Below are 24,375 nucleotides of genomic sequence, written 5' to 3'. Positions count from 1 at the left end.
AGTGCAGGAGCAGAGGAGGACCAGGGACGGGTGGGGAGTGTAGCTGGAGGGGCGAGCTTTGGAAAAGAAGAGGAGAGCCTGGGAGCAGATGCAGAGGTGGACCTTGACCTGTGCTTCTTCATGTGGAACGTCTTGTGCCCCCTGCCCTCCCCACTCCCTTCCCCTTCTTCCTGTTTGTACACACCGGGCCCCTGACTTCCTTCTATCTGATTCCTCCTCCTGACACTAACAGGCTTTTGCTGCCTGGATTTGCCAATCACCTTGCGAGTTTTGAGGGCACCCCCTGCACCTCTCATTAAGGGAGGGGACGGCTGCAAGGAGGAGGAAGCCCCCCATGTCCTGTTGCTGAGTGGAGTCTCCTTTGATGACAACACAGATGCAAGAGATGGGCTGTGATCATATCTTCCTCCCCCTGAGCTGGGCAGCATGTGGAACCTGGGTCAAGACACAGGCATTTGGAAGCTTGAGCCCTGACAGGCAGCTGACCTTCCTGGATTACACAGGCCTGTGTTTACCATTGAGTAATGATGTATTTCAATCAAGTCTCAGAGCCAAGGGAAATAGCTCCTTTTGTGTAATAATCAAGTCTGCTGAAGAATGGAGGGCACTTGGAATGACAAGAGAACGTGAGGTGAGGAGACAGGGACCTGGTATTTATTGGGCACTTCTGTGTGCCAGATTTTACGAACACACACTCATACATTTATCTTATATATAAAAATATATACTACCTCCACCTTTTTTTAAATTTTTTGTTTATTGCAATACCTCCACCCTTTTTAAAGATCGTAAGTCGTCTCAGGGGTTCTCTCCACTTTACACAGGAGGAGACAGTAACTCCCAGAGTTACACAGCTTCTTAATCACCCAAGTCTTTCTGACTCCAAATCCCAAGCTCTCTCTCCACATGACACTGTTTATGCCTTTTCCTTCCACACTCTCATTCTCCAGTTTTCAGATCCAAACATTAATATTACAGGGCTCAGGGCTGGTCTAGGTGAAGGACAGGCATCTTCTCTTTTTCTCCCCCCAATCTCCACAGAATTATCCTGAATTCCTCCTTTGATCCTACTACCTGAAATGCAAACACGTAGAGATTCCCTTGGGTAAATAAACCCCCGGCCATGCTCCAATTCAGGGAAAACTCCATATCTGTGTATCACAACTTTTATTCCTCCTTCTGCCTTACACAGAATACTCATGGCTTCTTTTATTATAGGTTCTCAGAATGTTGATTGGACTTTTATGTGTAAGTTTTCCTTTTGTGAAGCTGTTTGGAAGACCATTCATTTTACAAGGATGACTCTGTGGAATGTTCAGCCGCTAATGACAGGTCTATTCAACTTCACCACAATCAGGAAGGTCAGCCTCTATATGAGCAGTAGACTGACTGAACAAACTCATTTCTTCTTCCTGAGAACTGAGCAGAATACATGTCCCAGCTCTCATTGTAGGTAGCTATGCCATGTGACTGAGTTCTAGGCAATAGAATGTGAGCAGAAGTGACGTGCACCACTTCGGGGACAAGGCTCCTAACTCCCCTCCCTGACCCCTGCACACTCCTCCATTCTCTTCTTTCTATTGCTGGGCTGAAACACATACACAGGCAAATGGTCCTGAAAGCCAAGTGTTGAAGTGGGTGAATACCACAAGATAGAGAGAGCCTGGTCCCCAAATTTCCACTTGCAGGAAAACTGCCAGCTGTTCAAGAAGACCCATTTTGGATTTCCTACCAGGGAGGAATAAACTTCAATTTGAAGTAAGCCAGTAAGGTGAGGGGTTTATTTGTTGCACCAATTCATACAACGTGAACTTAATTATCCCACCATTTTCGACAAATCCATTTGATCTCTGGCTCCTAGGGAATCCCACTCACTCCCCACTGAACTCCTATAGAGAGTGGGTACTTTTTGGGAATACTAACTTCTTGAAGTCATTTTTTATTTTTCCTGAATGATGGTGCTAGTACAGCCATTATGGAATACTACATTCTTATTGATTTAAGGAGTGCCAGCCCATGCTGTCGTTCAGATGTAGCTTTGTTCTTTCCTTACAGGCTGGTGAGGCTCAAGGACTTAGGGGTTACACCATTGTGCATTCAATTGGCACAGGAGAGGGAATATTTGAGAGCTCTGGTATTTCAGCATGAGGATGAGAAAATGAAGCTTAATGAAGAGGAGGAAAAGTGGGAGGGTAGACAAATGACTTGGAGTTGGACCAGCCTGAAATAAGTACAGATTTCTGATCCACCACTGACTTGTTCATTGCACTGATCCAAATACAGCAGTCAGAAAGCTGCTGCCTCCCCAGGCAGCAGTACATAGTCTTCAGACTCCAGGGACATTGCAAGCCACTGTCAGGTGAGATGGTGCTATTCTCACAACCCACCCTTAGAGATCCCCTCTTTGACTTTCAAAGTTTCAGGACCCAAGAACCATAGCCTCTATTTTAGGGACTGGTTAATCAGCTTGGCACAGCGACTGTATAATTGCTTCAGGTCCTTCAAGCTCTTGGTCCCACAAATGTTACCCAAGACCCTTAACAAGTCACTAACCAAGTGTTAGGAAACCCTTTAGTGTCGAGTCCTAAGGCCTCAGCTCTACACAACCTTCCCCCTGTGGGAGAGTGATGGGTATAACCGCTTTCAGAGTGGTTGACTGGAGTTAAATTCCCAGATAAATATACATCCCGTGTTTTTATTGTTGGACGTAGTACAGTATAGGAAAAAGAGGGGGTTTTGGAGCCACAAAGATCTGGGTTTAAATGCAGGTTCTGCGTCATCCTGGCAATGTGATCTTGACAATCTCTTTACCTTTCTTCATCAAGAATTAGAGGCTCAGAATGCTCAACTCCTGGGGCTGTTGTAAGAATAAGGAAATAATGTGGGGAAAGTATCTCGTACCTAATAATATATCAAATAACGTATTTTCTTTCTCCTTTAGATGTGTTCCTTGAGCTCAGTTAAGTATTAACTCCCGAAAGTAAAAAGCTATTCTTTACAACCTCTCTGGAGCACTGGTACTATGAATAGAACCACAGTTTAGTTGTTACTACCTTGGGCATCATCCTCCAGACCAGTGGCCCAACAGGGCCCTCAGCCACTCTACTAGCTCCCGACATGTTTCGTGTTGGGGTGTTCTAGTCTTCTATTCCTTGTGCCCTGCTTGGACAGTCAAGCATGAAGTAACATTTGGGCTACATGAATGGCATTAGCCAAGTTTAAGTGTGTGGTAGACCAGAGGAGGCTTGGCTGGAATGCTGGAGTGAGGGAAGGTGGGGGTTGGAGCCAATCACAGGGAAGAGGGAGGTGTGTTCCCTGAGGAGAGAACGGGAGTGGGCAGGGCTGAGGAAGTGGAGAAGCAAGTACAGACACATAGTGGTGTCTGGGATTTCAGCCGTGGAGTGGATGGTAGCTGGACTGAAGCATGGAGTCCAGGCATATTTGTAGGACAGTTGTTGAGTGATCCAGAAGCAAGGGAGACATCTATGATACTGGAGGTAATAGCTAGAGAAGTGAAGTCCTTGATTAGATAAGAAGCATCCAAAATGTAAGTGGAGGAGCTGGACTTCAATATGAAGAGGGATCTTTTTTCCCATTATTATAGAGGATTAAAGACAGTCAATGGGTACAAATTCATGAGGACAGAGGAGGAGAGAATTTTTGCAGACCTGTAACTATTTTCTCAATGAAGGATGTGGTGAGATAGCCAGTGAGACCTGCATGGTGGAGTTTGGAGTGAGAGGTAGATGAGATGGAGATTTGAGGGAAGACAAGAAGTGTGAAAGAGTCATCTTGGAAGGGAGGAAGTGAATTTTCTGGGGAAATGTGGTGAGATTTCCAGGCAGTATTGAGTACCTGGACTGGTCTTTGGCTTAGGAGAAGGACAAAATAGGTGGGATGGAGCCAAGTTGCCTCAGCCAACCCCAGTTGATTCAGCCACCCTCAGATGCATGAGTGAGTCCAGCCAAGAGCAGCAGAGTTGCCTAGTTGAGCCCAACGTAGAACACTTGACCCCCTAGCCAACTCACAGATCTGGGAGAATGATTGTTATTTTAAGCCAATGAGTTTTGGGGTAGCTTGTTATATATTGTTATTGTGACTATAAATATCTGATATAAGGAGTAAGGATATGGGGGACAGAGAGGATATGAGGGGAGATGGATAATGGAAAACAAACAGGTTCTGTGGGGTGCGGTTAAATACTAGTTGGAGGTGGAGGTACTAATGTCAGTGAGCTAGAATCTTACATAGAAATAATGAGTCAGATTGGATAATGCCAGAGAAATAATTTTATTCAGGAGAAGGATAATTTTGAGAGGAGTTACCCCATGATTTCTCAAACAAATGCCAGAACTGAACACTTAAGCGAAAGTTATTTTAAATCCTCATTTTGTGGTACAGGGGATTCCAGGAATAGAGAGAAGCCAGGAAAAGACAGTAGGAAAGCCTGTTGCCAGGTGTTGGACTAAAGATGACATTTGGGAATGGTCACTGAAGGAGGCTATGGTTCATTTATCATCCAAACGGATAAGGAAGTCTTCCTCCTAAAACACAAAGATAATCATGACATCTTCCAGAAATTTCTACTCTTTGCTACCAGTCAGCTTTGTCCACATGCCACCCAGCCTTCAGTGAGCAGAGGGGCGGGTGGGGTCCCTTCTGTGCTGTAAGGGCCAGCAGGACCCGTGCTTCCCACAAGCAGCTCTCTATCTTATACTCACGTCTTGAACAGCATTTTGGCAGGTGTGGCCACAACCGTTGCTGCAGCATTTTTCTCCCCTGGGACAAGACCAGTCTCCTCTACACATTTCAGCACAAAGTCCAACAGTTCCTGGAGGCAGCCTTGGACAACTTCCAGGTCTTGATCGGTCTGAAAAACAAAACAGCCTTTCCAGAACCCAGACCGGCTCTGTAGAGGGAGCAGGACCTGGTGTTGACAGAGCGCTGAAGTGCCTTGGTCCCTGGTGGACCTTTAGCCTCTTCCTTTGACACCCCCAAACCTCCCCCCCAACCTTGAATGCACACAGTACTGTTTTGCCCATGGGAAAACGTACCGATGGCCAGCAGCTGCAGCATCCTCAGAGAAGAGGAGATCACACTGCTGCTAACCCCCTTCTTTTTGTTTCTTCTGGGACTAGATAATTAAATCCCAGATCACAAATGGAGCCAACCTCTCACCAATTCTTTGTGCCTTCAGGTGCCAATTAACACTGAGTCTCACAGCCTGCCCCTGTTCCCTGCCTCAAAGAGAACGTCAACCTTGTACCTAGTGCTACTCAAAGTGGGTTCCATGAACCAGCAGCATCAGCATCCCCTGGGAGCTTGTTAGAAACTCAGATTCCTGAGCCCAACCCCTGACCTACTGATGCAGGAACTCTGGGACTGTGTTCCAGCAATCTGTAGTTTCATAAGAACTCCAGAGGATTCTTATGCATGTTGATGTCCGTGAACTTCTGTTATATTTCACCCCCAAAATAACCTACCCTATCAAGTTAGGGGCAGTGAAAATGCAGGCTGGCTATTACACTGTGAGTCAAGTGAAGTAGATCTGGTGGATTATAATTCTCTAATGTATGCAGGGGAGAGAACTACTTCATCTGTGGGATTCCCTTACCTATTGTTCCACCCCCCTCACCCCACCCTGCAAAAAGTCTAAGGTTGGCCCTTGAGCCTCAGATAATGTAGAGGTGTGTCAGCAAGCTGTTCCTTGGATGATACACTCAGTCCTATCTCCACCACACCTGCCTAGTTCCCAGTCCACTTCGATGCTCCCACCAAATTTGTAGTGGTTTCGATCAATCCTAGCCTTTCAGTCAAGAAAGTAAGGAAATGAAGGTTCTACGGTGAAACAGCAGCTCCCAGCCACTGCTGGCAAGAATCAGCCTGGGCAGGTGTAAATATTGGTAGAATGAATGAACGGACCTGTGGGTTTCACGTCAGTGTGAACATGTGTTTGAGTGTAAGATACAGGCTAACTTGTCCATAACCATGATCTTTCCAGCCCTTGGTGAGGAATAATTGGGTTCCTTAATGATATTTAATTTTTGCTTTAAGAGTATTTCCAGCTTTTTCAAGTTTACAGATACTTCTATAGCCAGATATTATTAATCTGCCTTCATGGTCTTCTACACCTGGAGGAAGGAGCATCTTTTCTAATTCTCAGGAGGCTAGCACTGGGCCCAACTGTAGCCACCATCTCTCTCTTTCTGGGCACAGGCCTGGTAGCCATTGTCCTGGCAGGGCTTAGCATTCAGAGGGTCAGGGACATGGAAGGCAGGGCTTGCAGCTTTTACCCCGGTCTCGGGCTGGCCGACAGACATGGCCGCATCCGTTGCTGACACACCGACGTCCTACACCACAGTCCTGGTCTCCTCGGCATCGGTCCACACAGGCACCTACCCCTAGAAAAAATTCAGTTGAAAACTGTTAAGCCTGGCAGGAGAGCAGGGGAGGACTGTGAGGGGGCTTATTGTTTTAAACTTTAGTTCAATTCAAAATATGTAGATATGATATATACATAGTTTTCATGATTTTAAATGTAATACATTTTTCTTTTTAAAAGACAAAAAGTACTCAAGTATATAAAGTAAAAGTAAGAATCCCTTTCCCTCAACCCATCAAATCCTTCTCCCAGAAGGTATCTATCTTCTACCTTCCCAGGAGGTTCCTTGTGGCTCCTTCTGGAATTTTCTCTATGCTTTTACAAATATAAACAGAAGCACATCAATAACACACACACATATGTACATAAAATGTTCCAAGATGTTTGTCTACTAATTACAAGTATGTGGGGTGAGGCTGTATAATGTTTTGGTGCCGAAAGGCATCTTTGTTAGGCAGTTTAGCAATATAAAACAAAAGTTTTCAAATGTATATTCGGCCATTCCATTTTTAGGAATTTACCCAAAGAAATGTGATTTAGCTCAACGACATTTGTCCCGTACTAGTTATTAAAAGGTAGCCCAAAGTGACAAGTTATCTCAATGTGTAAGAGGAGAAGAAGGGGTGCAAAATAAGGCATATCCTTAAATTGGAAAGCAATGAAACCATTTAAAATGTGAGGTAGAATTGTATTTATTGATTAGGGATGATGCCATGATTCCATGTTTGTAATAATCATATACATATGCTACTCTCCTAGATTTTTGAGGGTTTATCTGTTTGTCTCTATTACTGTATGGTGGCCTAGTGGTGAAGATTAGAGGATTTCACTGCTGTGGCCCGGGGTCGTGTCATGGTCAGGCACCTACACCAGCCATCTGTCGGTTGTCATACTGTGGTGGTGCGTGTTGCTGTGATGCTGAAAGCTATGCTAATGGCATTTCAAATACTAGCAGGGTCACCCATGGTGGACAGGTTTCAGGAGAGCTTCCAGACTAAGACAGACTAGGAAGGACCTGGCCACCCACTTCCAAAAATTAGCCGTGAAAACCCCATGAATAGCAGTGGAGCACTGTCTGATACAGCGCCGGAAGTTGAGAGGATGGCACAAAAAGACCAGTCAGGGTTCTGCTCTGCTGCACACAGGGTCTCAAGGTGTCAGAATTGACTGACGGCCCTGATAACGATTACATCAGATCTTTAGGGACATAGACCTCTCCTTAATTATCTCGCAGCACTCAGCACAGTGCCAGGCCTGTGGTAACCACAAAAGAAACATTAACCCATTCTTAACTCTGAAAAAGTAGATATCTGTGTGTATGGATGGATTATGGAAGCTCTTCTTTAAAATGGTTATCTAGGTGCTGAGATTATGGATAATTTATCTTTTTTCTTAGTGTTTCTGTGTTTTCCATAATGAGCAGGCATTCCTTATATAATAAAATAAGAGAGGAGTGTTCTGTGCTCAAATGTTGGGACACAGAGCTCTGTGACATGCTCTTCCCTCAGGAAGGACAAGCCTGAAAGCAGAGACCATGGGGATTAAGCACCTAAGGAAGTGGAGTGTGGGCAGAGCTAAGACACAGTCTCCCCGGGTTGTGTGGGGTTTGAAGACCTGGGCAGGCCTGCGGGCTTTTACCTGGTCCCTGGGCTGGAGCGCAGATTCGACGACATCCCTTCCTGATACACCGCTGTCCGGACCCACAGTCCTTGTTTCGTCGGCATTGGTCCACACAGATGCCTAACATGAGAAGAGACTCATGAACACAAGGAAGCCCCAGGTGTGGGTGTTGGGAGTGTGGCGGTGTCAGGATAATGGGCTCACTTGTACTTGGTATGTATTACATAGTGTAATGGGGTATGAAACAGGACATCATATAAAAATAAGTGTATTAGCACATTCATAGAGGAAATTAAGATAACGTTTACCCGACTGCTAAGGGTGATTATTTCAAGAGGAAGCAACTGTAGGCAGATTTTGCCCTTTTTGTTTAGATCTATAATATGTTAACATTTGCAAGAGGCGTGTAACTTCAATAAACAAAAACATAAAAATTAGAAAATAAAGTAAATTCAGAGAAACAAGCTTTAGCTTTCTGGCCAAAGCTGTTGATCAGCAGGAAAACAGAAGGAGAAGAGGGATTTTCATACTCACCGAGCAACTCCAGAGTGTGGCTGTGGCACAAAACCACAATTGTTGAGAGGTGTATAGTTCCCATGTCAGAAATGAGGAACCGGGAGCTCAGAGAGTGTAACTGACTTGCCCACAGGCTGGGCTGTAGTGGTGGTGCTGGGATTGGACCCAGGCAGACCTGGTCCTGAGTCCACATTGAATAGAGACCGTCTCTGGCTTGCCCCAGCATGCACATATACCCACGTGGATTCAATATGCTCTCGGATTGGTTCTGCTGGGATCTTATATGTCTCAGGATATTAAGTGTCTTTTGGGAGGCAAAATGGCTGGGCTTTTTTTGGGGGAGGTTAATGGTTGGCCTTCAGAGCAGAAACCCATCAACAATTCAGGAATCATGCCCAGCCCTGACCTCTCAGGAATTTGTTGCAGTCCAGCGTGACCATTTCAATTGCCACCACTGCATTGCAAAGATGGCTACACTCTCAAACCATAAATATACACAAAAATTCACTCAAAAAGGATCAAAGGCCTAAATGTAAAAGCAAAAACTATGAAACTCTTATGATGAAACATAGGTGTGAATCTTTGTGACCTTCGATCTGGCAATGGTTTTTAAAATATGATACCAAAAACATAAGCAATAAAAGAAGGAGTATATCAATTAGACTTCATCAAATTAAAGGCTCCTGTACATCAAAGGGCACTATCAAGAAAGTGAGAAGACAATCCATAGAATCGAAGAAAATATTCCCAAATTATATATCTGATAAGGGTCCAGTATACAGAATATATATAAAGAATCTCTATAACTCAACAATAAAAAGGCAAACACTCCCATTTTGAAAAGGGAGAAGGACTTGAATAGACACTTCTCCAAAGAAGATATACAAATGGCCAATAAGAAGATGAAAAAATGCTCCACCTCCTTAGTCATTAGAGAAATGCAAATCAAAACCTCAGTGAAATACCTCTTAACACCCACTAGGATGGCTCTAATAAAAGTGCCAGGGAACAACAAGTGTTGGCAAGAATTTGGAGAAACTGGAACCCTCATATGTTGCTGATGGAAATGTAGAATGGTATAGACTCTGTGGAAAACATTTTGGCAGTTTCTCCAAAGATTAAACTTAGACTTGCCATGTGACTCAGCAATTCCACTCCTAGGCATACACCCAGGAGAACTGAAAACATACTCACTCAAAAAGTGTACACGAACGTTCATAGCAGCATTTCATAATGGCCACAAAGTGGAGACAACCCAAATGCCCATCAACTGATGAATGGATAATTAACATGTGGTATAGCGATACAGTGGAATATTACTCAGCCATAAAAAGGAATAGGTTCTCATAGACACTACAACTTTGATGAACCTTGAAAATACTGAAAGAAGCCAGACACAGAAGGCCACATATCTATGATTCCATTTATGTGAACTATCCAGAGTGACAAACACTTAGAGACAGAAAGCTGATGAAAAGTTGCTAGGTGTTGGAGGAAAGAGGGAACAGGGAGTGACTGCTTAATGGGTATGGGGTTTCTTTTTGGGGTGATAAAAATGTTCTGCAATTAGATAGTGTTGATGTTGCACAACATTGTGAACATATGAAAACCCACTGAATTGTACACCTTAAAATTGTTAAAATGGTCAATTTTATCTCAACAGACAGACACACAGACACACACACACACACACACACACAGCTAGAGACCTCCAGAGAGCCTGATTTAAGTGGTCTGGTATAGGGACCTGGCACTGGTCATTTTTAAAAGCTTCTGAGGTGTTTCTAACATGCAGGCAGAGACCTTCCTACACAAAATATGGTCTGTGGACCAGGTATACTGGGACCACCTGGAAGCTTGTTGAAAATGCAGAATCTGAAGCCCCACCCCAGAGCTATGGAATAAAATATGCATACTAATCAAATCCTCCAGTTACTCTTGTCATCCTAAATTTTGCTAAACACTGCTCTCATCCAGAACAACTGAGTATGTTGAGTATATTTACGGTGGAAATAGCCATTAAAATGAGGCTTTCAAGGGTTATGAGACTTCCATAGGCAGAGGTGGGGAGGCTGTCAGATGAGAGAACACATTTGCATTTTGGGGAAATCAGTAGCCTGATTGGACCTGCACTTTAGGAAGAACAATCTGACATTCATGCATAGAACTGACTGGAATTTTATACACAACACATGTTTTAGAGGAGAGAGAGTTAAAAGTGTGTAATCAGGGTGATGGCAGTGGGTGGAAAGGATGTAGGAGAAATTTTGTAAGATGAGTTGACAAAGTCTGGTAATTGATTACATGGCAAGGAAGACAGAGAAATCATCTTGACTTAGGAGCCCATAAGGCTTAGGGAGTATACATAGAAAGAAGAGAAAGTAAAAGACACAGAAAGGGAAGAGAAGAGACAGAGTTGGAGAAGCCACAGGAGAAGCGAGTTTCAGGAGTGAAAAGACCTGAACAATGTGACACACTGCAGATGACAAGGAGATTGACAACGAGGAAAATGATTAGATAGTCAACCAGTAAGTTTGGTGCCGCTAGAATTGGGAGTGGGAGTGTATTGGTGGTGATTGTAATGGTGGTAGTGGTGGGGGTGGGGGCTGAAGCTATACTGTAAGGGCTTGGGAGTGATAGGTGCTTGGGAAGAAAGAGACACAGAAGACAGAAGCAGGGTTCAGAAAAAAGTTTTCTCAAGAATGGGGAGATTTGGCTGTTTGGTGGTAGAAGCAATTGAGAGAAAAGGGTGGCAGATTCTCAGGAGAGACCCAGGAGGTGATGGAGCAGGGTCCGAGGAAGAGGTGAGGCCTGGAGAGTGCAGAAGGGGATGCTGGCTTTGGTGAAAAGAGAGGATGTAGGCAGACACAGAGAGGCTGACGTGGTGATGGGTGGTGACAGTGTCTCCCTATGTGGACTGTTCTCCATGTTTACCCATATTCCCCTCCGTCCCCTCTTTTATCCTGCACATGATCAGTCCTAGATTTCCCACTTTATGGCTCTTTCATATTGAGAAATGGGGGGGTGGGGCTGGTCTTAGCCTGGACTCACCACCACCTGGAGCTCTGTGCTGAGGGTGAGGAGGACTGCAGGGAGGAAGAGACCAAACAACCTCATGTTGCTTTTTGAAGAGTTATTTGATAATGCAGCAAAGCAAAGGAGCTAAGATTTCTACCCTCCTGGACAGTAAACTAGGCCAGAGTTGAAGACCAGTATCAGCATGTAGGAACCTTGAATCTTGTGCTCTTCCAAGCAACTGACTTCGCTAAAAAAACACAGACCATGTGTGGTGTTGGGCAGTGCTTGATGTTCAGACAAGTTCTTTGAGACAAGGGGACTATGCCTTAGTGTAATAAAGAAATCTATCAGATTGAAAGACAGAGAGTGAGAATGGGAGAAGTCGATATGGATAGAGAGGAGGAGAGGTAACTTCAGCACCCCTGTGTGGAAGGTGCTTTGTTTACTAAGCATCACAGCTGAGAAGCAACAAGATTAAATAGCTTGTTGAAGGTCACAGAGCTAATAAATGGGATTTGATGGGACTCAGGGCAGATCGCCCAAGAGTATGCCAAGGTGGCATGTTGGGTATTTTTGATCCAAGTTCCTGGAGAAACAGCCAGTGCAAGAACAATCTGACCCTCCTTTGTTCCCAGTGCAAGAACAATCTGACCCTCCTTTGTTCCCCTGAAGGCAGGAAATTCACCTCTCATGTGAATTAACCTATCCTTCCTACTCCAGGAGCATCAAAGGCATCCTTCTTGCCTGCAATAGGGAATTCAAGGCTGAGAAAGCTGTATAAAGAAACTTTGCTACTTCTTCACTAATTTGCTACCCCAAGTTCACACCCCTCTGTTTTGTCAAATCTTCACAAATAATTATTTCTTTGTCGAAAAAAAGCTATATATAGACAGCCTGCTTTGGGGCCAGCCCCAGTGGCCTAGTTGTTAAGTTCTGCATGCTCTGCTTTGGCGCCGTGATTCAGCTCCCAGTCGTGGACCTACACCACTCCATTAGCAGCCGTGCTGTGCTGGTGGCCCACATACTAAAAAAGAGGCGAAGATTGGCATGGATGTTAGCTCAGGGCAATTCTTCCTCAGAAAAAAACCAAAACAAAGCAAAATGGCAACACAACACACAAACAAACAAAAAAACAGCCTGCTTTGCTAACTTCTTAGGTCCCATACCATGGAGTCTCTGTACATACAAAATTAAATGTTTCTTTTTGTCCTGTTAATCTGTCAATTTGATTATTAGACAAGCCAAAGAACCAAGAGGGGTAGGGGAAATTTTCCCCTCCCTCACAGATTCAAACTCGGATATTTTTGGCTTCATGTTTTATGACTTTTTTTCTATAGTACTTTGTCTCTGCATCAGGATCTAGGTCTAAATAGTATATTGCATTGTAGGATACTGTTAAGGGACATATCTGTTCTCCCTCTTCCCTAAGGCAGTGCTAAATATGTGTGCATTTATAGGTATGTAGATATATATATACATACATATACACGAAAATGCAGACAAATTCTGGAACAATAACCTCCCAAATAATAACAGCACTACCTCCTAGGAATTGGGGGTTCTGGGTAGTCAAGAGGTCTTTAGTCTTATCTTAAATAAGAATGAGGTAAGGAGAAGGCATTCATATATCATTTCTATAATTAAAAATTAACAGAAGGAAGAAAAACCCCTAAAATGTGGAATAGTGACTGGAGAGTTGCAAGACTGGAGTCAGCAAATGCAGTTAGGAGGGCTTAGGAAACATATCATGTTTCAGGGACCTGGGACCCTCTGTCCAATCTGCCCTACCCAATCATATCCCACTGAATCCCTCTAAACTGACTGATAATCTTTTCTTCCCCCACAGGACTTGAGAATCCACCACTTGGAGGTCCTCTAGGTGCTGGGAGGGAGATGGGCAGACCTGTCCCTGGATGCCAGGCACTCTTTCTTCATGCTGGGTACCATTGAAAGGCGTTTCCTCCCTCTTCTCATCTTAACAAGTTCAGAAGAAATAAAATTACAACCCTTGCTGTGTAATTAGTCCAAAAAATCGCAGAGCCAGACATTGTATGTAAACAAGTTTTGGTTTTTCCTCTGTCCCAGCTGCCTTGTATGGAAGGTACCATCCCTGAGGTCAATTTGCCTCAACCTTGACTATATCTTGGGTTCTGGGACCTTAGGAAGACAAGATAAAACCCAAATTTCCATTACAATTAGCCACGTGGTTGTAAATCAGTACAAACACCCCTTCCCTTCCAGTTCCCCTTATTTTTTGACTTTCCCCCTCACCTTTCTAACCCTCTGGCCAATACCCTAAAGGACTCTAACTCTGATCTCTTTTAATAGCACCTGATGGCAAAATCCCACTACTGGAGGCGCCTAACTATCCACCTTCTCCTTCCCTGCACCTGAGTTCCAACCAATAGGGTCGGATTCCACCATAAATTCATGATCAACAACTTCATTGAGCACTTCAGCACTGCCATGCAATTTCACTACAATTTCAACACAAGCTCCCACTCTTCATAAGGACTGTTGCAAACCTTGTCCATTCTCCTCAAACCTCAATCTCCTTCGGTCCCTCACACTCAGCAGACCACCTTGCCTCTTACTTTATAGAGAAAGTATTTAAACTACTAAATAAATTTCTGTAATAGATATAGAGCCATTCAGGTTATACAGGTCTTCTTGAGTTAGCTTTGGTAGGGTATCAACCTGGGTCCACCTGGGAGAAAGACACCACACAAGAAGCTGAACAGGGTAAGTTTAAAATAAAGAATGATTAACTATAACAGGGGATTAGAGTAACAAAGGATTGACTAGTAAGGTGTAAAGGAATTCTAGAGAGTATCAGGGTGGCAGATATAAGGAACTAAGCTACTAACCCTAGGACTGAGATAGAGTGCCCAAGAATGAGGCCCACCCCACCCCTTACCCCAGGGGCTGACATCCAGAACTCGTTGGAGAGGGCATGGCCATGTTCATTGAATGGCAATCACTTTGGTGCTGCATCAGCAGAACTTGCCAGAAATCCACCCTCTAGGGAGCCAGGGAAAGCTGTTCACATGGAAGTGTCTCAGCAGAGTCATTTTGCTACAAAGCTTCCCAAGAGGAGTGTCAAGGGAAGATCCTGGCTGCTGGGTGCTACTGGGTGGTGAGAATTGCAGGAGCTGAGCCCTGGAGGGGCCACTTGCTTTGGACATATTGGAGGCACACTGCTACCCAACCATGGAGTGAGGGCAGATGCTGGAGGAAGTTGCTGGCCATTGAGTGCTGCTGGCCACCATGCAGGGCAGGAGCTGAGTGCTAGAGAAGCCACAAGCACTGCAGGAGCTGAGCACTGCCAAAGCTGCAGGTGCTGCAGGAAGCAAACGCTTCCTCCTGAAACGTCTCTCCAGGGCCCTCTACTGACAACGTCCCTTGCTGTCTGGCAAAGGGAAAAATATTTAAATAGCCAGATCTATTTCCACAGGACAGTGTAAAGTGAAAATTTAGAGCTGTGAGGCAATAAGTCAATAACGGGTACAGACAGATTTTTTCTTCCAAGAAATGTCACCGTTTCATTGAAGTTGTCAAATTTATTGCAAAGATAATACAGACAGTTCCTGTATACCTCTCACCCAGTCTCCTATTGTTAACATCACACATAACCATGCTAATTTGATCTAAATTAAGAAATCAATATTGGCATATTACCATTATCCAAAATATGGAATTTGACTTTCACTAGTTTTTCCACTAATTTCCTTTTTATGTTACACGATCCATCCTGGATACCACGTTGCATTTATTTGTTCCAACTAATTAATATCTTCTGGAATGAGACATTGCCTCAGTCTCCTCTGGTCCGATATTTTGTAGAATGTCTCTCAATTTGTGTTTGTCTGATGTTTTACTCATGAATGGACTGGTATTATGAGTTTTGAGGAAGATACTGCAATCAGTAGACAGTGCCCTGGGTCCAGGAGTGCCTGGTGAGTTTTCATACTCAACTGGCCTTGCAAGGGTCAGAGCAGGACTGAGAAGTCAGATTGGAAGAAGAAGAGGGGTTTATCATGTTCAAGGAGGGATATCCCTGGAAATACCTGGGAAGACGGAGACAGAAGAGGAGTGGAGTCACCTGCACAAGAACTGTCAGCAAGCAAAGTGCAATTATGCATATTGCTGCAGAGCCTGCAGACTGCACAGCACCAGGGGGCGCTATTCCCCTGGACTACAATGTGAGGAGTCGCCCCTGGAGTCATGCAATACAGCAACCCTGAAAATGTGGCCATAAATGCTAACGTGCCTTCATTCTCCCACCCAGGCTGAAGTTGTGCAGCTGTGCTATACATTGTAGTAATACACGGAAGGAGAACTTAACCACGGTTCTAAGGCATCAAACTCCAAGCCTTAGATGCCAAATCCGGGGAGGCGAAGCGAGATGGAATACACTTGAGCTTGCACAGCTTAACAAATCACCAATGAGTCCCAAGTGCTCCTGCTGCAATCACTAGCTGATGACCTCCACCCCAGGACCAAATTCTTATAGAATTTGCTTAAAGCTCCCTGTCTACATCTCAAGTTTTCAGAAAGACACACACATAAAGGACAATGAGCTCATGCAGGTGATTCATTACCTGGCTTCCATTGCTTTTTTGACATGACCTTGTAAAAGGTGCAACCTTCGAACAAGGGAGGAATCAGTACCTACAGTTTAGGTGTCAGTCCCTAAGCCTCTGGCATTCTTGGGGCATCCGTAGTGGAAGAGTAGTGAACAGAGCTGCCTTCCAAGCACTGACTCAGGGTCAATTCCACGTCCTGCAGTGGGACCTGGAGCCAGGGCTGAGCGGTAGAGATCTGATCTCAGATCTTCGCTAATGCACTTCACGGCTGTGACCATGCAAAGCTACACCTTATGAGAGCCTGGCTAGCTAAATATTGTTTCCTTTCACTCTAAATGAAATTGTATTCTTAGTTAACGTATTCTTAACTCTCTCTGCTATGGCCTATTGACTTCCTTCTACTTCAGAGCAGTGACCCTACAAAACTCTAAGTAATTATATGCTCTACTGATCTGTAGACCCTAAAGTCATCCATGTTGGGGTGTGAGAGGTTTTCACCTTCTTGGGCTCAAGAAGAAAGATTCTCTCATAAAGATAGATGATGTTGCAGCTCAAGTGCGAAGGCAGTCTGGAGGCAGAATTCCTTGTTTTTCAAGAGACCTCAGTCTTCTTCCTTTAAGGCCTTCAACTGATTGGAAGGCCCCGTCCTTGTTATTATATGTGCTTTACTCAAAGTTTACGATTTATTCTGACCAAATGAGTTACATAATAAGAACACAGTACAGTTCCACAGCCTAAGAGGAGCTATACTCTCAATGGCTGTGCAGAGAGGAGGGTTGTCTTTGCCTGTGGCAGGGGAAGTAGACCCCAATGAGTGAGTGCAGGTCTCCTGGCCTGGAGGATGTCAGTAAGAAGGTGTGGAGGGCAGGATGTTTTCTTTGCCCTCTTATCATCTTCATCACCTAGAGTAAGAGCACTGCCAATGACATGGTATCAGTTAGTTTGTCCTGGTTAAGATGACGCTGATTGTAGGAACTGCTGCACTCATGTTGTATGGTTACAATGACCCAGAATGGATAGGGTCAAGCAAGAGTTTATTCAGAATAAAGGTTCTACGAAAGGAACCACCCTGCAATGCTACCTGAAATCCTCAGAAATAGAACATGCACTGTCTATTCCCTTCCATGGCTGTGATTCCAGGAATAGAAAACAGCCAGGAAAGGTCTGTGGATAAGCTTGCCCTTATCCTGGGCACACAGACTCCAGAGCACTTTTCTGGGATGAGGCCTAATTCTTTCTATGAGTCTGTCTGGCTGAGTTTGTCTGATATAGGTTCTTATTCCAGCACCAAGCACAGTGCCTTAGTGTTGACCAGCAATCAATAAATGCTTACTAACTCCCTTCATTTGTCACTCTCCATCCTTTACCTCAGTCGTGCAGAAGGGACCTATGACAAGGATTGTTGATCAGTGTTTTCAAATATAAAAAGCCCTAAGACAACCTGATGCTGGGAATCCAGAAGCATGGTTGTGTGTCTCAGCTGAGCTACTGAAAGCAGCTGCCTCCTTCCCTGGGATGAGGATTCTTGATTCTTTCCCATGTCTCGTGTTAGGTAGGAGGAGATCCCCATTCTGTCCTCAACTACTCCAGTTACAACAAAATCCCACTAAACCCAATCAGAGGCTTGGAAAGAGAACATATATAGAGATCTAAGGAACTGAAACTGATAACTGAAAATCATTCACTCTGCTGCAAGACACTGCCTAATTCTATGGGATTCCCATGAACAAAACAGTCCTGGTAAGCCAAGTCTGTACGAACACCATTGTCTATAGAGTGAATAAGTAACAGGTCTTTTCACTTTATGAAATTCTTTTTGAGGGTGCTGCCACTCATGTGACTCAACTCAATGACATGTAGTCCCTGTGTCTCTCCATTCGTATTTCAAATTCCCAAGAGGAACAAAAAAATCAGATTGACTCAAAGGTCTATATTAGATCATTCAGCTAATGTCAAGGAGCCAGTGTCACTTTGTAAAAATATGGCCTTCGAGGCTTACTCAGAACAGGTGACATTACTGTGAGTCCTACAACCAGCTCATCAGGGCTCTCCTACATTCCACCCTCGGCTGGGGGCACATTCATATTCACAAGTGCATCCACGTCTTCTCTAAATCCCAAGTTCTCCTCACATGATCCACTGTCAATGTACAATCACCAACACTCAAATCTGCCCAGGAAAAGAACCCAAAGACATATCCCACTGCTGCATCTACTGAGATGTCCTGTGGCCATTTTTCTCTGAGTGCAGGATCTCTGAAAAATTTCCACCACACTTTTATTACCATCCTGATCCTATCTTAATATGCTATCTAGAACATGTAGAAAATGGACAAAATATTCCAAGATCATCTAGTCCTATAGAAAGAGACTCTATTAAATAATCCTGGATTAAAATAGAAAGTGCTGACTCTCTAGTATACAGGGTTAAAGGAAGAGAAAATAAACATTATTGAAAATAAAGATTCTATTTAAAAATGAAAAGTGTGTGCTATATGTTCTAGTTTAGCACTCTGAAGAAAAAGATAGGGGGAAGATGCCATCTTTATATTGCAAATAGTTAGGAGGCTTCCTCCAACATTCAGTCCGAGTTCTCCTAGCCTTAAGCAAGCATCTCCACAGGGCAGGACTGTTGCCAAGTGAGGTGAACCAGAGCTTTAGTGGTCTGCAAAAGGTCTCTCCCTGCCTATCCTACTCCTAATTTGTCATATCGTTAACACCCATGCTTCTAAGACATAACTGTCCCCAAGAGAGGAAAGACGTCGTATTCTATTTATACCCACACCTGGCTACCTCACTGATCCTGCCTCATACCCATTTATTCCCATCCCATCTCCCTAGTCTTGACCACGTATTTCTGGGAGTCCCCAAAGTGTCCACACGTCCTCACAGATAAGCCCACTCATGTCCTTCTCATATGGCCTCTGTGGTGAGGTCTGCTCTCTGCAAAGCTACCTGAACCTGGAGGCCCACCACTGCCCCCATTGTCAGTGTCCTCAGGGGCATACTGCCCTCTGCAGCAGGGCACTCTCTCCAGGTGATCCCAAAGCTGAGAGTCCATCCAAGTGCCAAGATGGTGCCATGTTCCCGTTAGTCCTCACACCAACAGTCATACCACGTTCTGCACAGCCTTGGGGAGAATGCCTCTCACTACACAGGGCTCAGAAGTCCTGTGAGGGATTGTCTAGAGAAGACAAGTAGAAAGACCGATCCCCCATCTCTCCTGCCTCTGTCTCTGATATGGACACTCAGACTTCCTGGCAGGTTCTCTCCACCCGATTCACGTGAACTAACTCACAAGAGAGCATGGCTGGGGCCTCTCAGCCCAGGGAGTCAGGTGGCTCTGCCCGGTGCTGGGTGAGAGAGTGAGGAGCAGCCTGGGACAGGTTCACCCTGAGGGAAAGAAGAGCTGGAGTAGAAGATTTTAGCCCCCACACCCAACCCTCCAAAAGTCTAAGGTTGTCCCTTAAGCCTGAGATAATGTAGAAGTGTGGTAGGAACTTATTCCTTGGAGGACACACTCAGTCCTATCTCCACTATATCCCCCTAGTTGCCAGTCCACTTTGATGCACCCACCAAATTTGTGTTGGTTTCGATAAATCCTACCCTTTCAGTCAAGAAAGCAAGGAAACGAAAGTTCTGTGGTCAAGCAGCAGCTTCCAGCCAATGCCAGCCATAATCAGCCTGGGCAGGTGTAAATATTGGTGGAATGAATGAATGGACCTGTGTTTCACATCAGTCGGGACATGCGTTTGGGTGTAAGATACAGGCTAACTTGTCCATAACCACGTTCTTTCCAGCTCTTGCTGAGGAACAATTGGGTACCTTAATGATATTTAATTTTTGTTTTAAGAGTATTTCTAGCTTTTTCAAGTTTCCAAATACTTCTAAAACAAGTTATTATTAATGTGTCTTCATGGTCTTTTAGATCTGGGTAAAGGAACATCTTTTCTAATTCTCACAGAGGCTAGCACTGGCCCCAACTGTAGCCACCTTCACTCGCTGTCTGTACAGGGGGCCTGGTAGCCATTGTCCTGGCAGGGCTAAGCATTCAGAGGGTCAGGGATGCAGAAGGCAGGACTTGGTGATTTTACCTTGGTCTTGGGCTGGCTCGCAGACAAGGCCACATCCGTTGCTGACACACCGACGTCCTACACCACAGTCCCGGTCTCCTCGGCATTCTACCTCACAGACACCTACCCCTAGAAAAAATTCAGTTGATAACTGTTGAGTCTGGCGGTAGAGCAGGGGAGGACTCTGAGAGGGCTTATTGTTTTAAACTTTTCTTCAATTCAAAGTATGTAGATATGATATCTACATAGTGTTCATTATTTTAAATGTAATATATTTTTGTTTTTAAAAGGCAAAAATACTCAACTATATAAAGTAAGAGTAAGTCTGCCTTTCCTTCAGCATATCTAGTCCACTTCCCAGGAGGTATCTACCTTCTACCTTCCCAGGAGGTTTCTTGTGGCTCCTTCTGGAATTTTCTTTGTGCTTTTACAAATATCAATACAAGCACATCAATAACACACACACACATATGTACATAAAACGTTACAAGATGTTGGTCCACTAATTACAATTATGTGGGGTGAGACTGTATAATTTTTTCGTGCCGAAAGGCATCTTTCTTAGGCAGTTTAGCAATATACATCAAAAGTTTTCAAATGTACATTTTGCCATTCCATTTTTAGGACTTTACCCAAAGAAACGTGAATTAGCTCCAGGACATTTACCCTGAACTTGTTATTAAAAAGTAGCCCAAAGTGACAGGTTATTTCAATCTGTAAGAGGAAAAGAAGGGGTGGAAAATAAGGCATATCCCTATACTGGAGAGCAATGAAGCCATTTAAAATGTGTGGTAGAATTGTACTTATTGATTAGGGATGATCCCATGATTCCATGTTTGTAAAAATCTTATACATGTGATATTTTCCTAGATTTTTGTTGGTTTGTCTATTTGTCTCTATTACCGTATGGTGGCCCAGTGGTTATGATTTGAGGATTTCACTATAGCGGCTCGGGGTCGTTTCATGGTCAGGGAAGCACACCAGCCATCTGTCGGTTGTCATACTGTGGTGGTGCGTGTTGCTGTGATGCTGAAAGCTATGCTAATGGCATTTCAAATACCAGCAGAGTCATCCACGGTGGACAGGTTGCAGTAGAGCTTCCAGACTAAGACAGACTAGGAAGAAGGACCTGGCCACTCACTTCCAAAAATTGGCCATGAAAACCCTATGAATAGCAGTGGCGCATTATCTGATACAGGGACGGAACGCGAGAGGATGGCACAAAACAGCCAGACTGGGTTCTGCTCTGCTGCACAGAGGGTCGCAACGAGTCGGAACTGACTGACCGCACTGATAACTATTACGTAAGATCTTTAGGGACATAGACCTCTCCTTAATTATCTCCCAGCACTCAGCACAGTGCAAGACACGTGGTAACCACAAAATAAACATTTACCCATTGTCAACTCTGAAAAAGTATATATCTCTGTGTATGGATGGATTATGGAAGCTTTTCTTTAAAATGGATATCTAGGTGGTGGGATCATGGATAAGTTATCATTTTTATTAATATTTTTGTGTTTTCTATAATGAGCAGCCATTCCTTGTATAAGGAAATAAGAGAGGAGGGTTCTGTGCTCAACAAGTCAGGACACACAGCTGTGGAAAACAGTTTGGCATTCTCAAAAATTCAAACTTAGAGTTGCTGTATGACCCAGCAATTCCACTCCTAGACATATGCTCCGCAGAACTGAAAACATAGTCACACAAAAATTTGTATACGAATGTTCATAGCAGCAGTATTTCATAAGAGCCACTAAGTGGAGACAACACAAATGCCCATCACCTGATGAATGTAGAAATAAAATGTTGTACAGCTATACAGTGTAATACTACGCAGCTGTAAGATGGAAGGAAGTTCTCACAGTTACAACTTAGATAAACCTTGAAAATATTGAAAGAAGCCAGACACAAAAGGCCACATACTGTATGATTCCGTTGGTGTGAAATATCCAGAATAGGAAAATGCCTAGGGACAGAAAGCAGATTCAAAGTCGTCTGGGGGTGGACGGAAGGAAGGAGCAGGGAGTGACTATTTAATGGATATGGGGTTTCTTTTTGGCGTGATGAAAATGTTGTGCAATTAGATGGTGGTGATGGTTGTACAACATTGTGAACATACTCAAAGTGACTGAATTGTACACATTAAATGCTAAAAATGGTGAACTGTATCCAATGAACAGACACACAGACACACAGACACACACACACACACACACACACACACACAGTTTGAGACCTTGGAAAATTAATTGGCTGGCTCCATATTGGTTATTCTTAATTAAAATTACTTGAGAAACAGCTAGTGCAAGAAGAACACTATGAACCTTTTTTGTTTCCCTGAAGGCAGGAAACAAACCTCCCATGTGAGCATATCCTCCCTACACCAGGAGGATAGAAGGCTTCCTTGTCGCCTGAGATAGGGAATCCAAGGCTGAGAAAGCGGTGTAAACAAACTTGGTTATTTCTTCATTAATTTACTACGGGGGGCCTAAACCCCTTTGTTTTTGTCAAATATTTACAAATAATTCTTTCTTTGTCTAAAAATAGTATATTTAAATAGCCTGCTTTGCTCACTTCTTAGGTCTTGTACCATGGGGCCTCAGTACATATGAAATTAAATTTGTTTTTTTCCTGTTAATCTCTCTATGTCAATTTGATTATTAGACCTGCCAAAAGAACCAAGAGGCGTAGGGAGAAATTACTCTCTCCCAGACAAATTCAAATTCAGATATTTTTGGCTTCATGTTTCTTGACTTATTTTTCTGTAATACTTTCTCTTTGCATCAGGAACTATACCTAAATATTATATTGCGTTGTATGATAATGTTAAGGGAAATATTTGTTCCCCTTCCCTAAGTCAGTGCTAAACCTTTGTGAATTTATAGGCATGTATATGTAGATGTACATATATGTGCATGAAAATGCAGACAAATTCTGGAACAATAACCTCCCAAATAATAACAGCACCATCTCTGAGGAATAATAGAGGGAGTTGGGGGGTGTAGGTAGTCAAGAGGTCTTTAGACTTACCTGAAATAAGACTAAAGTAAGAAGGCATTCATATATTACTTGTGCAATTAAAAATGAACAGGATAAAGAAAAACCCCTAAAATGTGGAGAATAGATTGGGGAGTTGTAAGAAGGGACTCAGGAAATGCAGTTAGGTGGGCTTAGGAAACATAGCATGTTTCAGGGTCCTGTCACCCTCTATTCAGTCTGTCTCACTGAATAATACTCCACCAAATCCCCTCTAAACTATCTGAAGGTTTTTCCCCACAGGACTTGAGAATCCGCCAGTTGGTGCCACTTGGTGCTGGGAGGGAGATGGGCAGACCTGTCCCTGGATGCCAGGCACTCTGTCTTCAGGCTGGGTACCATTCAGGCTGGGTACCATTTACTCCCTCTTCCTACCTTAACAGATTCAGAAGAAATAAAATTATAATCCTCCTCGTGTAATTAGTCCAAAAAATAGCTGAGCCAACTCTGTGCATAATAAGCTCTAGTTTTCCCTCCTGTCCCAGCTGCCTTGTACAGAATGTACCAGCACTGAAGTCAATTGGCATCAAACTTGACTATATCTGGAGAGATGGGACCTTAGGGAGATAAGACCCAGATGTTCACTCCAATTAGCCACATGGTAGTAAGGCAGTACAAACACCACTCCCGTTCCAGTTTCTCTTATTTTTTTGACTTTCCACCTCATCTTTCAAATACTCTTGCCAATATCCTAAAGGACCCTAACTCTGATCTCTTTTAACAGCACCTGATGGCAAGACCCCACTGTTGGAGGCATCTAACTATCCACCTTCTCCTTCTCCCACCTGAGTACCACCTGACAGGGACAAATTCCATCATAAATTCATGGTGAACACCTTCAGTTAGGACCTCAACACTGCCCCAAAATTTCACTAAAGATTTTTCACAAGGTCCCACTCTTCATAAGGACTATTGAAAACCTTGCCCATTAACCTCAAATCTCAATCTCCTTCAGTTCCTCACACTCAGCAGATGACCTTGCCTCCTACTTGACAGAGAAAACATTTCAACTATGATTCAATTTCAATAAAAGATATAGAGCAATTCAGGGTATCCAGGTCTTCTTGAGAAACTTTGGTAGGGTATGAACCTGGGTACAAGTGGGAGAAAGACACCACACAGGAATCTGAACAGGGTAAGTT

General features: G+C 43.9%; 1 protein-coding gene across 2 annotated transcripts in view; it reads right to left on the bottom strand.

The window, feature by feature from the left end:
- Positions 1-4,271: 4,271 nt before the first annotated feature.
- The window catches only part of LOC131416677 (perlwapin-like), a 41,952-nt gene continuing 21,848 nt past the window's right edge, over positions 4,272-24,375 (bottom strand). For both annotated transcript variants that reach the window (XM_058559336.1, XM_058559337.1), the window contains 5 exons: positions 20,216-20,323; positions 8,021-8,122; positions 6,294-6,401; positions 4,722-4,870; positions 4,272-4,544 (listed from right to left, as the gene is read on the bottom strand). In XM_058559336.1, coding sequence (XP_058415319.1) covers positions 4,509-4,544; positions 4,722-4,870; positions 6,294-6,401; positions 8,021-8,122; positions 20,216-20,323 — 503 coding nt within the window. In that variant the 3' untranslated portion in view covers positions 4,272-4,508. The remainder of the gene's footprint in view (positions 4,545-4,721; positions 4,871-6,293; positions 6,402-8,020; positions 8,123-20,215; positions 20,324-24,375) is intronic.

Source organism: Diceros bicornis, chromosome 18 (genome assembly GCF_020826845.1).
Source record: "Diceros bicornis minor isolate mBicDic1 chromosome 18, mDicBic1.mat.cur, whole genome shotgun sequence".
In the NCBI taxonomy this organism is placed as follows: Eukaryota; Metazoa; Chordata; class Mammalia; order Perissodactyla; family Rhinocerotidae; genus Diceros; species Diceros bicornis.
The sequence above is the reverse complement of the archived record's forward strand: the minus strand, read 5'-3'. Positions and strand labels throughout refer to the sequence as shown.